We start from the raw sequence: 17,727 nt of genomic DNA, 5'->3' as shown, positions 1-17,727 counted from the left end.
GTTTTTTAAAATCAAGCACCTGGACATAGTGGCCATTGGGTCACTCTGAAGAACTCAGTGACTTCAAGCATGGTACTGTGACGCATGCCACCTTTGCAATAATACGGTTTGTGAATTTTCATCCCTGCTGGATATTCCACAATCAATTATAAGGGATATCACTAGAAAGTAGAAGCATTTAAGATAACAGCAATGAAGCAGAAGACCACGTAAAATCCCAGACTTTTGGTGAATTATAATCATGAACTCTGTTGAGTCCATAGCTGAAGAGCCTCAGATCACCAAGTCCAGTGCCAAGCGTCAGATGGAGAGCTGTAAAGTACAGAAACACAGGACAATGTTTGTCCGATGCTTTGCTTCCAACTTAGTGGCAACAATTTGAGGAAGGCCCTTCTCTATTCCAACATAACTGTGTCCTAAACTGGCACGCCAGACGGATTTGTTTCACACATTCATCTGGAAAACCTTCCATAGATGGCGTTTGGGAAAGGGCAGAGCCTTTGAAAAAAACTAAGAGTGTGACTGGATGAACCTTCTGTCTGTCACATCTTTGTGGGCCAATCAGAACAACAGAATGCTAATGTCGTCCGCCATAATTGCACTTGTCTCTAGTTGCTGCTTGCTTATGTCACCGCTCCCCCACACCTGAAAGTACTGCCCCTTGATGCTGATTGGTCCTGTCACTTTCTAACCGGGCCCAAACAGTTCAGACGGGAGCTCAAGGACTATAAAGACATGGTTTGATGAGTTCTGTGTTGACTGACCTGTACAGAGTCCTGTCCTCAACCCCACTGAGCACCTTTGGACTGAGTTTGAACAGAGATTGCAAGCCAGGTTTCTCGCTCAACATCAGTGCTTGACCTCATAGATGCTCTACAGAATGAACAAATTCCCACTAAAACACTCCAAAATCTTACAGAACACCTCCCAAGATGAGTAGAGGCTGTTACAGCTGCAAATGTGTGACCAACTCAGTATTCCTTTTGGAACACTCTTGGAATACATTTCAACATTTTATTGCAAAACTGATGTACAGTTTAACCTGGCAGAGACAGCTTTGCTCAAAAGATGCTCTCTGGGTTAGTCAAGCTGTGTTCTGATAGCTGACTTATTTCTTGAAGAGCAGAGGAGAAAGAAGTGTGCGGCACAAAATCCTCAAAGCATTGTGAGGAAAAAAATCCTTTTATTGAGGTCAGTCTAGAGGGAGAGTAGGAGATTTACAAAGATGTAATAGAGTTATGTTAACACCAACATCCTCAAACACATAATAATGTGACATTTTGTTTTAATAGGAATAAAATCTATAACACTGTAAAAAAAAAACACATAAAATATACTTTTTAACACTGTAATCCCTGTGTCACTGTACCTGTACCAAGGAATAACTTAAGCTTGGCTTTACCTTGTCTGTAATCATAATGAGTGTTTTAGCATCCTAGCCAGGAATTTGCTGAAATTACATTAACCACCTGTTTTTTCCTGAAGTCATACTGGTACGACTTTGTCCCACTGAAGATGAAGATGCTGCCTGTGAAAGGAAGAAAGAACAAGAAGAGGTAAAAGAAGATTTCTGCTCTAGTAATCCATAATTACAAAACTACAAGTGTATCAAATGGTGTTTTTCTTATGTGATAGAGTCCATGGTAGTAATATAAACCTGTGTAGCTCCTCAATGTGACTAAAACAAGAAGTTATGACTTCTTTTTGGCTTTATTCTTACTGTGTCCTGCTGCTCGAATTGTCAACCACCAAGTGTTTTCTTGTATTTTTACCCTGTAACTTGAAGGCAGCGTCGATCCTTTTGGGGAGTCCAGGCCAGTCAGTGCGGATTAGTCTGGGAAAACCAGGGTCCATCATCCTCCTGCGCTCATCAAACCTGAAGTGAAATCATTGATATAAAACATCTGAATCAGAGGGTTCTTTATTTTAGGGTGGATTTGTTCTTACGTTAATGTGAACTTCTAATAAAAGAGCCACTACTGTTACACACATTTATCTACTTATTGACTTTGAAATGTGCATAATAGGAACTGTTTAGATAATTACTCAGCACCTGTTGATTTACTGGGTTGGTTTAACTGTTAATGATGTGACATTTTTCAGTACATCCATATGTGTGTTGAGTGCAATATCTAAAGAAAACTTTGAGGGATTTTCTTCAGACTTTGCAGACATCTGCTGTCTGCTGTGACTCGAAGGATGAGACTATTATTTCTAATCTAATGACTTGTTTATGAAATGTCAGATGTGTTGGACAGTATTTTTGGGGGTCAAAAACACACATACATGGACAAAACTGTTAGCACCAACAACAATTTGTCCATGTTTGTATACTGATATTTTTCATAATGCATTTTTGGTGCTGAGCTGATTCTAAACAGTTTAGCTATTAAAAACCAGAACACTACGTTTTCAGGAAAGGCCTGCTGAAATAACAGTGGGCTGCGAGAATGTGGGCAGTCTAGCCCTGATGTTAGATCACTGGACTAGGATTTCACATCAGTACAGAGTTTACTGAATCACAGTGAGTCAGATAAAAGCAGAGAGGGGTCTGGGATCCTCCTAATGGAAATTTAGAACATCCAACCCTGAATTCCCTGAATTATGGAGATTATTCAAGCAACAATTTGTGAGGGGAGATGACTAAAATTGTAAAACATTGGCTAAAAACAAAGATTGGATAAGGACATGTCTTACTCAAAAAGACCTCTCACTGGTAAAAATCTGACTTTTTAAGACTTTTTATGGCCTTAAATTTCAGATGTGCAATTTAAGACTGTTAAAGACGCTGTAAAGTGAAAATATGTATTTAGATTTGTTTTATGACAGGTCACTGTGTTATGAATCCCCAAGGTCAAATTTCAGTCAAATAAAAAAATCCATCCATCTTCTATACAGCTTATCATGTTGGGGGTCGCGGGGGCTGGAGCCTATCCCAGCTGTCATTGGGCGGGGTACACCCTAGACTGGTCAGCAGTCAATTGCAGGGCTGACATATAGACAGAACCAGGCATGCTCACATTCCCACCTAGGGGCAAATTTATAGTCAACAATTAACCTAACGAGCATGTTTTTGGTGGTGGGAGGAAGCCGAAGTACCCGGAGAGAACCCACGCATGCACGAGGAGAACATGCAAACTCTGCACAGAAAAGCCCTGAGCTGGAAGCAACCCAGGACCTTCTTGCTGTGAGGCAACAGGGTTAACCCCTGGGCAGTGGAGCCCAAATAAAACATCTCTAAGTTTATAAAATGAAGCTTCAAAATCATGAAAAATGAGGCAGTAAAATCTGCTCCAGGATGGTGTGGGTGTGTCTGTTTAATGAGATGAGGCCACGCCCACTCAGGAGAAGTAGGATCCTTTTAATTAAAAAAATGTTACAATCTGAATGGAGGAAAGCACTCACGCCATTAACTCACCCCTTGACCTTACGTTGACCTTAGAAGAAGAGACAAAATTCAGTTTCTGGCTCAAATCTGTTGTGATGCTTTAAATGATTCATAGACCACTGTAGCTGATTGATTTGGCAAATTTACCTCACTATGAACACAAAACAGCATTTAACTCTGATAACTTTCAATAAAGGCAGTGACATCAGCTAACAACAGACTGGACTGAGATGAACTGCTCTGTGATTTTATATTGTTGTGTTAGAGAAGCGGGGTCATTCCCCACTGCGGGCTCGTGACATCACCAGCCCACATATTGGCCCCGCCCACATTAAACCCAGCCAGGAAAGAGGTAAAAAACTTTAGGTCTCAGTCCAAAATTCAGTCACATGTAGATCTCAGTGTTTTCACATGTTTATAGCAAACATCTCAACATATCTAGTGTGTTAAGACAGAAAGTTGGGATTTTACTTTACAGGTCCTTTAAAGACTTTTCAAGGATCTGCAGGAACCCTCCTATCTGCTGCCACAGACATATTTATCCAAGCTTTTGTGATTACCTGTAGCTGTTGAAAATCAACACTTGGTTGCTTGGTATGTCTCAGTATCATGCCGTTATTTTGAGCTTCACTCTGGTTCAGGGGTCTTTATAAACGTTACCAGCTTTGTGTTAGTGTGCTGTCTTTGCAGGTTTTTGGAAAGTTCAGATGCAGAGTTCCCGGCAGACAGAGAGTTGTTTCTGACCTGAGCAAAGTTAACTCTTCGCCATCACATTCTTTTACTTTTGTCCAACAAATGCAAAGTAGTATTCATATCTCCACGCATCAAAAGACGACCTTATTTGTACTTCGTCACTTTCCTCTTCTTCCTCCGTGGACTCCAGCTGATGTGTCAGTCACCTGAATCAGCGAGTGCTGAATCAGCACGCATCAAAAGGGGCTCTTGATTTGTTTTCTCTGTGCTCCCATTTTACACACAGTTGGAGGAGTTACAGTAACGGCAGTCATGAGCTTATTATTTTATAATAACACTAATATGATTACTACATTTGCAACAGTAAAGCATTACACTGCTGTTACAGATAGATGTAATGTCACTACAGAAGCGCAGGCCTGCCCCCAGTTGGCCCTGACAAACCCAGAAAATGGACCCTCCCTGGTTGTGATTTACTGATATAAATAAGTGTTGGATCAGTTTCTTGGTTTTAGCATCCTGGCCAACAGTTCCTTTTTTTTTGGACCTGAAAAGTGTGTCAAGCTATTGGTGGGCTGTTTTTGAAGATATTTATATGTGACACTTTTTAACCTCTTTTAAACACGTTTTCCAGACAAATTTTTGCCACTTTTGATCAGTTTACTCACTTAATACACAATTTGCCCAATTTACTTTTTTTTTTTTTTACCACTTTTTCTGCTGTTTTTTTTTTCACTTTTGATCAATTTTTGCCCCTGTGAACACATTTTTGTTCATTTCTACGTAAACTTTAAACAAAAAGTAAGGAAATTTGTTTTTGGTGCATTATTTCTTTGTTGTAACAATGCTTCTTGGTAATAAATCTTATACTGTTGGAAAGCCTGTTTATTACCCTTTTAAATGATGCCACATTTGTAAGGAACATGCATTTGTGGGATGAGCAGCAGAGCTGAGTATGTGGGTTGTGCCCATGAAAAATGTGCCAGACCTTCTCTGCCAATGCCAAACAGCTTATTCTGCTGTTGCTATTGACTCTTCTTATGAGATTCTGGTACCCCCAGGTGCTGCCAATCAGGTGCCTGATTGCCTGATTGGCAGCACCTGTGAGCGTGGGCCCTGCTACAGTGGTCCGTAGATGTCTGCTTCAAGAATCGGCATGCCACGTTTGACTGATCTGGACAGGGCCTGTCAGTTGGGCAACTTCAAGCTGGTCTGCAAAACCAAGTTGCTGCATTGTTTGGAGTAAACCCTAGTACCATCTCCAAACTGAAGGCCAAGTTCCATATAACAGGGAATGCCAGAGACAGGCCGTGAAGTGGGCGTCCTAAGAAGACCCCAAAAATACCGTTTTCTCACCCTGTCAGCAAGAACTCTATCCTCCAAGATGACAACACTCACCCCCACAGATCAGGGTTTATCAGAGACTACTTCCAGAATCTGGGAGTGGAGAGGATGAAATGACCTGCCAGCAGTCCTGACCTTAACCCCACTGAACACTTGTGGGATCAGCTTGGGTGTGCTGTTCGTGCCAGAGTGACCAACACAACCACGTTGGCTGACTTGCAACAAATGCTGGTTGAAGAATGGGATACCATCCCACAGCAGTGACCAGGCTGGTGACCAGCATGAGGAGGAGGAGCCAGGCTGTTGTGGCTGTGTATGGTTCTTCCACACGCTACTGAGGCTCCTGTTTGTTAAATGAATAAATTGTAAATTGTCAATATGTCCTGTTTCTTCAAACTTCAATAATCCAATCCACCAAACACCAAACAAGAGTCAGTGGCAGAATCAGCTGTTTGGCATTGGCAGAGAAGATCTGGCACATTTTTCATGGGCGCAACCCACATACTCAGCTCTGCTGCTCATCCCACAAATGCATGATCCTTACAAATGTGGGATCATTTAAAAGGGTAATAAACAGGCTTTCCAATGGTATAAAATTTACAACAAAGAAATAATGCACCAAACACAAATTTCCTTACTTCTTGTTCTAGTTATGTTTAGCCACTTCTTCACTCCTTTGGACCATTTCACTGCCATTTTAAACCCATTTTGCCTCTTCCAATTTTGCTTTTCATGCCAATTCTTGCATACTTTAACTTCATTTCACTCTTTCTTACACTTTTTTTTTATTTGTAAGCCCTTTTCACCTTTTTTTCTGCCCATTTTTGCATTTGTAAGCAGTTTTTCCACTATTTATTTTGCTTCTGTTAACCCATTTTTGACACTTTTTAACCATTTGTGCCACTTTAACACTTGGAGCTCACGTGACATGGATCTATGCCACAGACAAACCCCTTTGTAAACTGCTTGGTAACTTTTGAACCATAAGTCATTAATCCATCTAACTGCAAAAAAAAGTGCATGGACCTTTATTGTGTATATGTAGATATTCTGAGAACCGTTAGTCACAGATTTTTTTTTTCACCCGTTTGTCCCCAAAAGATGGGAGAACAAATCTGTGTAAAGAAAAGGCTTAGTCACTATTATTCACCGTGTGCTATCACTAAAAATCTTTGAGTTTCAAATTCTGATTTGTTTTTTCTTTTGCCTTTACAGTCCTGTAACTTGTTTTTAACATTCAAGTGACATTACTGTAGTAGATATATTCTTAAAGCCCAGGTTGTCCTGATAAAAAGGATGTATAGAGCTTGACTGTGCACAGCAGGGTTGATGTTTTATAAGCTTTTAAAGACAAAAAATCCAGACGGTGAAAAAAACAGCTGTGAGTTCTGAGGGTTAAACACAATTTTGCCACCTTTAACGCATTGTTATTCTGTTCTAAGAGAAGGGGTTTACATGTTGGAGTACTACAGCATTAATAAGTTAATGAATTATTTGTTACTTTGATGAAGGTGGTTATTATTCAGGTAAAAAAAATAAATCACATATCACATTTTCACAGCTTCCATGATTTGGAGTATGATTTTCCTGACCTCCATGGACCCATATTTAGCTGGGCACCAGAAAGCTCCCCCTTTTATCCCTCCTTATGCGCGGCCTTGCAGTAACACAATTTGTATTGCATTACACCCAACAGTGGTCTTGACTTACCTCATGATCACACACAAAAGGAGTGAAATATAATGTATGCTTACATGTCTTCTCATATGTTCTGTAAAAAAAGCCTTTTTAAGCATATTTAGCATATCCCAAATACAAAATGCAACATTTTTCATTAAATAAACTTGATTTTTTGAAAAATATTTGATAAATTTGGGTTATTGTTTCTCATTAAAGTGGTGGTGGCCATACTGGTTGAGAACCATTATGCTAGGGCACAGAGGTATAATTTAAGCTTAAGAAGCAGGATGTTTATGTCACAGTAATAATAGTTACCTGTAATAAACCTCTCCTATGAAGAAGACTGTCTTTCCATTTTCAGCGATGTGCACTGCAGCGTCGACCTGCTGGACTCTGGAGGAGAAGCCGTATTCTTGGATGGAGCCGGCTTGACTTTTCATCTTAAGCTGTTGAACCACCCAGTACTTAGGACCTGGAAAAACACAGCCGTGTCACTGCATTCTGGGACTCCATGAAAAAAGGCAACAAACCACAAGAACAGCCTATCTCATTAAGCCTCTTGCATGAACTGCAACACTTATGTTTCACAAGGCTGTAATTTGGGTGCAATGTTGTGCTCCTGGACTGGAAATCCAGCCTTGTCATGCTGACAAAGTCTAAGTGATGCTTTGCAGACTGCTCATTACTCTACCAGTGAATATGTACGCCACGCCTTTGGCAGGGATGTCGTAAGCAGCATCAACATGAGAGCTGATGCTGGGTAAATACACGCTGCTGGGGCTCTCTCTCAGGCGATTCCAATAAGTCGACTTTGTTGTTCTCATCCACATGTACCTGCAGCGGAGCAGTAACAAGACTCAGCAGCATCCCAAACACAGTAAACGACTCATAGAATCACCAGTGAAATCACAAACCTGTTTTTAAAGAAAACAATCTCGTCTGAAATCATAATGGCTGCATCGAAAGAAAAGCCGGGGTCGCACTTTTTGGGGGCTGAACTGGTTTCTTCTTTTCTTGTGGGTTTTCCTACGATTCACAGGAAAAAATGTATTAATGATGGTATAATTATTTTGGCACACAACCCACTTAGAATCTTTTATTTCTGTTTTGTTCAGATAATTATTCCAAATCTTTAATGGCTCCTCACCGTACAGTGTTTGGATCCCAAGCACATCATCTTTGGACAGCGAGTACTGTGTATTACTTTTAGATCTGTAGTTGGGGTACATGATGGCCGAGGGGTCTCGAGAGTGAGTCAAACCCAGTGAGTGTCCCAGCTCATGAGCTGCGACCGCAAACAGACTGTAACCTGAAATATATGAACAGACAACAACTGTGGGTAAATCTGACCAGGAATTTCACTTTAAACCAGGCTTAAAACCTCCGGGTTGGTTCTTCTGAGATCAAAATGGGGTTTTTGGTCATCAGACAAGATGCTTTGTTTGGCAAACGCCACTGCACATCAAACATCCGAAACTGTGAAGCATGGTGGTGGCAGCATCATGCTGTGGGGATGCTTCTCAGCAGCCAGCCCTGCAAGGCTTGTTAAGGTAGAGGGTTAAATAAATGGGCAAAATATAAGAAAATCCTTAGAGGGGAATGTTATTCAGTCTGCAAAAGAACTACGGCATGGGAGAAGCTACACAGAAAGGGTTTGACCTCCTGAGACCCAAGCTTTGGTATTTAATGCATTTTTAGTTTAGTTCCACTTATTTGGGATAAGTAGGACCTGATAAGTTTTAAAACTCAGCTTTGACTATGAACAGGATTTAGTTTAGTTTATCAAAAATGATACCCACAAATCTCCTGAAGGCTCTGTTTCTGTAGAAAATACAGCACTGGATCAGTTTTAGAGCATCTGTTTTGGCCAAGTGTCGGTCAGTTGTTGGGGTCTTCAGTCAGTCAGAAATGGTGTCAGTCAATGAGAGAGGGATGGAGGAGTCATTTTGATGATGGACTACAAGGACTTGTTAGGGCCAGGCATACATGAACAAAATTCTCTGAAATTCCCTGTAATTTCAGAGGAATTACCTAAAACTTATGTGAAATTCTTAAACATGTTTTTTTTAATTATCCTATATAAAGCAGCCCAAAATTTCTTCAAATACTTCCCAGATGCTTCAGTTAAACTACATCATAAAGCTGAAACATTCTGATAAAATTTCTCCCACATCAAAACATATCCACTGACATCCTCGATAATTTCAAAGGACTGCCCACTTTGGGAACCACTGGTCTAAATTCACATAAAAATGTAAAAGTGAGACAATACTAAAAGTAAATTTCTCCCAAACTTTCCAATGCCAACAATGCCCCATTTTCTAACCTTGCAAAGCAGATGGATTGGCTAGACTGTCATCAGGTAAATTCATCTTGAAAAGCTCCAGTCTACACCGTTTGGGCAGAACAGCATACTGTTCAGACCAAACAGAGGACCAGGCAGTAGTTATGGGTGGGTTTAGTTGTACTAGCCAGTTGCAAAGCTTCAACAACATAATGGCTGTTTTATCCCAACTGGACCACATTTCTGAATGAAATAAAGAGTAAAAACACTTAAAGCTTTCATGATCAAAATGATGCTCTGCTCTTCTGCTGACCTACGTCAGCATGAGTTTGTGATCGTTATGGGGTTGTGGTTAGTTGTACTGTGAATGGTTGTACACAATGGCTGCTAGTGGAGTGATTAGCTTGGACTTAGCCACAGTGGCAGTTTTGTCAGAACTGGACAACATTTCATTATCAAAACAAGGACAAAGAGCAACACTGGAAGCTTTGCATGACGGGAAAGCATGTTTTAGCCTGAGAAGCACATGAGCACAACCTCGTTTTGTCTTGTTGCTCTGCAAGTTTGCAAGTTTTTGAAAAGTGCTGCCCTTCCCAAACTCTTTTTATGGGAGCTGTCACAGATGACTGTGAAATATATCCATGCAGTAGATCTATGGAACAGTCTATCTGGTTTGTCAGGTTACCAAATTTCATGAAAATACTTGAACATTTCAAAGCAGACTCTCCCACAGTTGAAGCACAATACTTGAACTTGAATGGAATTTCTGGACATCTATCTCAACAAATCTAACAGCAGAAATGTTATAGGAAAGCCAAATGTAATGTCCTCATATGTACGTGCAGGGTCTTAGGAGGTTAAAGTCAACGTGGTGAATGTTAGGGAGTGGCCAGGTCAAAAACCAGGTCTCAAACCAACAGAGAATTTGTGGCCTGACTTACAAAGGGCTGTTCATGCCTGGTCCCTGTGCAAGCTGACAGAGCTTGAGCAGTTTTGCAAAGAAGAATGGAGTAAAATTGCAGTGTCCAGTTGTGCAAGCCCGCTTTAGACTTAACCACACAGTCAGTGCTGTGATTGCAGCCAAAGGTGTGTCTACTAAATACTGACTTGAAGGTGGTGAATAATTAAGCAGTGATTTATTTAGCATTACATTTTGTTTAGATGCCATTTCTTTCTTTTGTCACTTTTTGGTTAAAAAAGCAAAATTATATTGGCTGATTTATAACATCAGTAAAAAGGTAAAACATCCAAGGGTTTGAATGCTTTTTATAGCCAGTGTCTTCTCAGGTAGCTGCACTCTGATCATAAGGTCAACATTCAGATTATAACATTTTTTTAATCTGAGAGGATCATATTTCTCCTGAGTGGACGTGGCTTCATCTCATTCAACAGACACACCCACACCACCCTGGAGCAGATTTTACTGCCTCATTTTTCATGATTTTGAAGCTTCATTTTATAAATTTTGACAGTGACCTGTCACACATCAAACCTAAATAAAGATTTATTTTTACTTTACAGGGTCTTTAACTGGTGTTATTTTCCCCTGGTCTGAGGGGAATGGTGACTGAGGCCTAGGTGGACTGTAGGTGTGGGAGTGAGAGGACTGTGAAGCGAAGGAGAGCACAAGAGCTAGCAGTTATAGTTTGATTGTTTTGGCATGGTCACAGCCACAGAGACAGTGATTGTTATTGCAGTTGTTTAAAATGCAAGATTCGCAAACTCCTCCCCATCCTTTAAGCTCCTGTCCTGCCGGGACGTTACAATATTTTTGTTACTCCAGACTAATCATGATGAACCTTCGCCTGTGTGGTGCAACCAAACTGAACCAACTTAGGGTGCAACGTCACTAGTGTCATGTGGGGTTTAGTGTTGACTTCACACTATACCTTAAGACTGAACTTACACACAGTTTGCACAGAGACCACAGGAATTTTGTCCATCAGGTGTGGTTCGAGGTGTGACCTTCAGTGTAAACACCTTTTAGGAACAGTGACAAAGCTGTTAGTCTCCATGACACTGAAAGAGAGTGTCCTGCAGTCGTAATATCACTTTAAATTAAGATATTGTTGGTAAATGCCCTTTAATGTAGGAGACTCCTCCCTTTTCAAGACTGGCCTGTTCATGACACTCAGCTCAAAGCAGTCAACCCAACAATAAAGGGGCAAAAATTGATTAAAAATGAAGTTACAGGTGGAAAAAATGGTCAAAATATAGTAGGGGAGAGTGGGGTGATTTGTGCCAATGGGGAAGTAGTGCCATCCTTTGTTTATAGAAAACCATAGAAGAAATTGGTCATGTGACCACATATTTTTGAAGAGCCATACATTTTACTCATCTGGCATAAAAGAGAGACACATGGCATGAGAGATAAGCACACTTTAGCTCAAAAAACTGTTTTTTGCCTTTCAAAATAAAATTTCTATGATCACAGATTTTTGATTGTTGTGTCTGAACAATTATAGACAAGTTTGAAAACATTTCACACATGTTTTAGTGCTTTATTAGGCTACACAATGAGTCTATACAGTTAGCATGATATTAGCTCTAAACTGCTGGATCATGCTGGTTTGTCAAAATGGTGGGGCTGGGGTGATTTGTGCCAAAGGGCCTGGGTTAAGCTGTGCCAGTGGCACACCTACAAATCCAGACCCACACATGCAGACCCACACACCCAGAGACACACCGACACACCAACCCTAACAAATTCACACAACCACACATGGAGACCTACACACCTAGAACCCAGCAAAGAAGGGCCAAGAACAGCTGGAGAAGTGAGGAGACAGGAATACCTCATCAGTGTTTGATTTACCTGCCATTTGTTTAATTTAGCTAACACTGATTTCAGTTTTGAGTTTGCACTGTTATTAAAGAGCAGTTTTATTCAGTTTTTAAGTGGCCTAAGTCACAATGAGATATTCAGAAACTGGCCTAAATCACTTTATTCGTATGTTATATAATTGACAGACGGCATCCTATGTATGTCAACAGGCATCTATTGCCAAAGCCTTGTTGCTTGAAATGATTCACAAATATCATATATTGTGTATTTAAGTTTTTTGTGTTTTCCCAAAAACTAGAAAGTATGACTTATGCCATTAGTTTAATAGGGTGATGATATCTAAATAAACCTTAAATGAGTAATTTTGTATTGACTTTGTCTTGCTTTTATACAGCGTTACAGTTTATGAGATTAAAATGTTCTGTTTTACTTTAATTATTTTCAATAATCACTGGCACAACTTACCCCGCACCGGGGGCAAGTTGTGCCATGAGACCTTTTTTTTTTTTTTCTGAAAGCTATATTTCTTAAACAGTTTATTTCAGATCCAAAGTTATTGTTCCCATGGATGCACCACATCCTGAAATATATGTACATACTTTAGATGGAGGCATTACTGTCATGGCCTCACTTTAAAGTTACTTTGAGTAAAAACTGGCACAACTCACCCCACTCTCCCCTAAAATGTGGCAAAAATAAGTAACAAAAATGTGCAAAAGCGGCATTCAATGGCAAAAGGCAACTTTAATATGCAAGAAGGGGCATAAAATGGCAAAAAGGGGGAAAAAAATTGAAGATAGCAAAAAGCAAGCTATGCGAGGAAAAAACTGGTGAAAAATTGCAAAAATTGATAACAAAAATTCATCAAAAAGTAAAAAATTTGCAAAAATGGGTAGAAAAAGGGGCAAAATTGATTAAAAATGAGTTACAGGTGGCTTAAAGGGTCTGTAAAAATAAGGCAAAAATGAGTGAAAAGAGACAAAAGTGGCAAAATCTGGGAAAAAGTGGCATTCAATGGAAAAAGACAGCTTACATGGGTGAGAAGGGGCAAAACATGGCAAAAACATGGGAAAAATGAAAATAGCAAAAAAGCAGGACAAAAAAGAAACTGGTGAAAAGGGGCAAAAGAAGTGGAAAACATGGGCTTAAAAAGCTGTAAAATAGATTGAAAGTGGCAAAAAAGGCGGAAAATTGCAAATAAGAGCAATGGAAATATACAAACAAAAATATAAAGTTTGACAGTTTAAGCTGACTGTATAAGAGTGGGAAACAAACTGATTAATGTTACTTGTAATGTATAATTTCTGAGGTCAAAGTTTCCCTTTTCTAAGGTTTTCTGACGGAATAATATTTCAAATAGAGACATAAAAGAACCACAAATCATCACAAAAGAACCACATGTGGCTCAGGAGCCACATGTTGAGTATCACTGGCTCAAAGTTTTCTTTCAGACAAACCTTTCTTCCCTACTGTCCAGGTTTCATCCTCGTCAAAGTGCACGTCTCCTCCCATCCCCTCTCCAGGCTGGAAAGCATGAGCCAGCACGCCACGAGGTCCATCGAAGGGAAAGAAATCCCCATGAACTGCAGAGGAAGCATGAACGAGACAGAACTTTCAGTGTAATTCCTTTATCTTTGTATACCTTCTGAGGTATCTTGTCATCATGCTTCAGAGGTGGATTTCAGATTTACATCCACGGGCAAAGGAGAGGACAATATCAGCTTTGCCATGGTGGACTCTGATGAACCTCAGTGGGGCTTCATCGCTCCACATCTTCAGGGCTGAGCTAAAGGACTTTTCCACATCCTCTCTCTTCATATCTGAAGTGTATTTTTCAATCCTGCATGCCAGATGGACACAAAATCAGAGTTAAAAGTCCACAACAAAATCATGTATTTGAGTTAAAGTATTATCTTAAAATCTCACCTGTATGTGATGGTGTGGTTCTTCCATTTTGGCCTCCCCGGGTAAAAACTAAAGTTTTCAACATCTGAAACGCCACACCTCGGCTCTTTCATCACATCCAGGGTGTCACGGTCCAGATGACCCGTCTCTCTTAGACCAAAGAAGTTTTGCATCTCTCTGATCTTCTCCTCCACAGCTGACGTGGACCTGATCCGCCTTCTCGTTGCTCTGTCTCCACGGTTCAGGTTGTAAAACATGCTGAGGTAGCTCTGCAGGTAAAAGAAGTCTGCTTATTTATGTCATAAAATCTAGGAACTGTATCTTTATATTCTGCTTCAACTCTCTTGGAAATAATTGTAAGAAATATGGTTTCTTTTATGGTTGAAGAAATGAAAGTTGATGTTTTAGATCCTGATGAAGATGACTTAGAGCAGTGGTTCTCAAATGGTCAGGCAATCAAAATTTTTTAAATTCTTAATTAATTTAACTTGTTGGTTAATCGGTCATCACTGGTTAATCAGCATTCTTGACTGCCATTACACCATGAAGACAAAAGAACACTCAAAAAATATTTTGTTAAAAAAAATACTGAACGAAGAGACTGGACCAAAAAAAAAACTTTAGAAAGCGCATCATTACAGAAGGATTTGCATGCATACATCTTATTTTACTCCATTTTCCCGAGATAGCATGGAAGTTTGATCATTTCTCTAAGAATTTATTTGTTGTCTTGGGTAAACCAGATTTATTTTCCCTCAAAATGCAGATGAATTGGTAGAAATCTTGAGAAAAATACAGAATTGTTAACCTGACACGCCAGATGGATTTGTTTCACACATCTTTCTGGAAAACCTTCCATAGATGGCATCTGGGAAGAATTGTGTCTGGTGTTGTTGACTTTATTAACCTAAAGAACTGCACAGAGTCAGTTTTATTTGCTTGGTTTTATTTTATCTGATGGAGTTCTGTGGAAGGAGGATTTGGATTTGTCTTTTCATCTGTTAATGCATTTAATTAAATAATAACTTTCTTTAATTTAGAAAAAAAATAGAAAAAATAAACTTGCTAAAACATGTAGGTGGCAACTGAGACCAAGAGGGGTCTGGCTGCAGACCATAGCTCTCAGGCACCTGTTTTGCAGACCACTACTGTGGGATTCTTTAGGATGGAAGTGAGAGAATTTGCCAGTACAACATATTTCCCTAGGTCAGTCAACTGACATTTGTAATTGTTCAAGCCTGTATTACTGCAGCCTATAGTGTTTGGCGTCAGGCAACATAAGCTAACCTAGCTAACATAACTTTGTTAGCTTTAACCTGAGCTACCTTAGCTGTGTTACAGTTTTTCATGGAGGGCGAGCTTTTATTTTCTGTAAACTGACAGTTTAGTTGGCTTCATTAAAAATTCTATAATTAGGTTTGCAGGTCAGATTTTCAACATGAATATCAATCCATACCCTAACACTGACCACAGCAATTACCAAAGTTTAATCCAATTTTATTCTGAAAGTCTTTTGCATAGTTCTGTCCAGAGTGGTGGTGTCTGACAACAGTGGTCTGCAGCCAGACTTTCTTGCTGAGACGAGCAATTACATGAGTCCAGTCAGGAAGACACTTGTCATACATTTCACCATTTTATTGCAAAATGGATGATCAGTTTTACTTGACTGGGAAGGTTCTCAGAAGATGCTCCCTGGGTCAGTCAAGCAGCATACTATGACTTTGCCTAGATAACCCCATATGGATAGATACATTCATGAGAATGCATACTGAATACAATAAAATCGGTTCAAAAGCAGTTAATCCATGGTAACACAAGGGTGCAAAAAGCTTTATGCTATAAAAGAGGAGGCTGGGGTGGAGAAGGTTAAGCATTGCCAACAGCAGCAGCAGCAGTTTGGTGTATCAGCCTTAATTAAAGCAGCGATTAGTGAGAAGTTTGTCATAATTAAACACAGCTGTGTTGAGAGGAGCTGTGATTGGCTGTCAGAGATGGGAAGTGATAATTGGGATCAGTTGGCCATCAGCTGATCACAGCTGGGTGTATGACTACCCTGTCCTGCATGAACTAATGCTGAGCTGAATTTTTGTGACATCATGGGTGCTGTTCATGAAACCATAAAACCTGGTGACATGAATCCTGAAAAAATTTAAAATAAGCCCCCATTGATCAAAATCACAATGAACGTACAAATTGATTATCATAAAAATGGGCTAGAAATAAAACAAAGCTTTTAAGGATTGTTAGATAATTAGGAAGTTACATTAAGCTCATTAATGCAAAAATCTAATCAGCCAATCACATGGCTGTGATCAGTGCATTTAGGCATGTAGACGTGGTCAAGAAGATCTGCTAAAGAATAAAAGCATTAAGATGGGAGAGCAAGGTTATTTAAGTGACTTTGAACATGCCATGGATGTTGGCTGTCTGGCCATTTAAATCCAGACTCGTCAGACCAAGCAGCACTTCTACATACCCTGGTTCTTATGAGTGCTTATTTGAGTTGTTGTTGCCTTTCTATCAGCTTGAACCAGTCACCCATTCTCCCTTGGTCTCGGAGAACTGCTACTGCCAGAATATTTTCCCCTTTTCTAACCATTCTCCATGGTTGTGCTTGTGGGTGAAAATCCCAGTAGATCAAAAGTTTAAATACTCAGCTAGACCTTCCTTCCCTTTTCTGTTGCTTGGTTTGAACTTTGGCAAATCTTCTTGACCATGTCTACTTGTCTGAGTGTATTGGTTACTACCAAATGTGATTGGCTCTTAGATATTTGCTTTTACAAGCAGTTGAACAGGTGTACCTAATGAAGTGGTCAGTAAGTCAGACTTGATTCAGGTGGAAACATCTACACACCAGTTCACTGTTGATAGATATTTTTACAAGACAGACTCCACATCATGCAGTAGCTTTATAAGCTAATGATAAAACAAGAGCACATACACATAAATTACTTTCAAATAAAGCAGAGAATCCAATCATTGAAAGGTCTGAAAGTGTTGAAGTATGCTTTTGCACAAAAAAATCCCTTTTATGATGTAAATTTGTGATGTCTAATATAAAGTATATGAACCACAAACCTCAGCCAGCTCCACATCCTCAGGTCTCAGCCACTGCTCCTGATCGATGGGAAGAGTCAAGATTCCTGCAAGCATCAGAGAGCCCAAACCAGGTATCCACAGCCAGAACAACTCCATCTTTGAATGCACATTTCCACCAGACTTCACATATTTTATATGGGAGTATTCTTGTGGTTACAGAGCAGTCACATGGCCCCAAAAAGCCTACAATCCTGTAGTTATAGCTGGGTCTATGTGCCCCAATTTTCTGGAGGTTTGTGGTTAAAAACCTCCCACGTCTACATACTATGTCTGGGCTTGACGCCTATAATGTTAAATATATGTGTACAGTGCTTTTTAGTATAGAAAGCAGGAGCCAAAAGAGTTGATTGTTGATTCTTTACATTCTGATGTCATGTTGAAACCTGCACCCATAATGCGGAAAACCTTCTCTGTCCTCATCTACCATCATATTCATATTTCCCTCCTTAATGAGGTGGAATTTTGATGTTATGTGGAGATGTAAAACCCATAAATCATCCTGAAAAATGTTGTCTAGCAGATGTGAGCATTTTATTGCAGGTAGCATAA

The 17,727-nt window shown here is 39.8% G+C and overlaps 1 protein-coding gene across 1 annotated transcript; it reads right to left on the bottom strand.

Annotated features, from left to right (window-relative positions):
- Nucleotides 1–1,427: 1,427 nt before the first annotated feature.
- Nucleotides 1,428–17,274, bottom strand: mmp20a (matrix metallopeptidase 20a (enamelysin)). Its single transcript, XM_041806254.1, has 10 exons — nt 17,158–17,274; nt 14,101–14,348; nt 13,866–14,014; nt 13,632–13,757; nt 8,253–8,414; nt 8,020–8,131; nt 7,797–7,939; nt 7,421–7,577; nt 1,773–1,876; nt 1,428–1,528 (listed from the first exon to the last, which is right to left on the bottom strand). Exons 1-10 carry the CDS (start codon nt 17,272–17,274, stop codon nt 1,428–1,430), a joined length of 1,419 nt encoding a protein of 472 aa, XP_041662188.1.
- Nucleotides 17,275–17,727: the final 453 nt, after the last annotated feature.

Source organism: Cheilinus undulatus, linkage group 2 (assembly GCF_018320785.1).
Source record: "Cheilinus undulatus linkage group 2, ASM1832078v1, whole genome shotgun sequence".
Lineage (NCBI taxonomy): Eukaryota > Metazoa > Chordata > Actinopteri > Labriformes > Labridae > Cheilinus > Cheilinus undulatus.
Note: the sequence above shows the minus strand (reverse complement) of the source record. Positions and strands in the feature narration are given on the sequence as shown.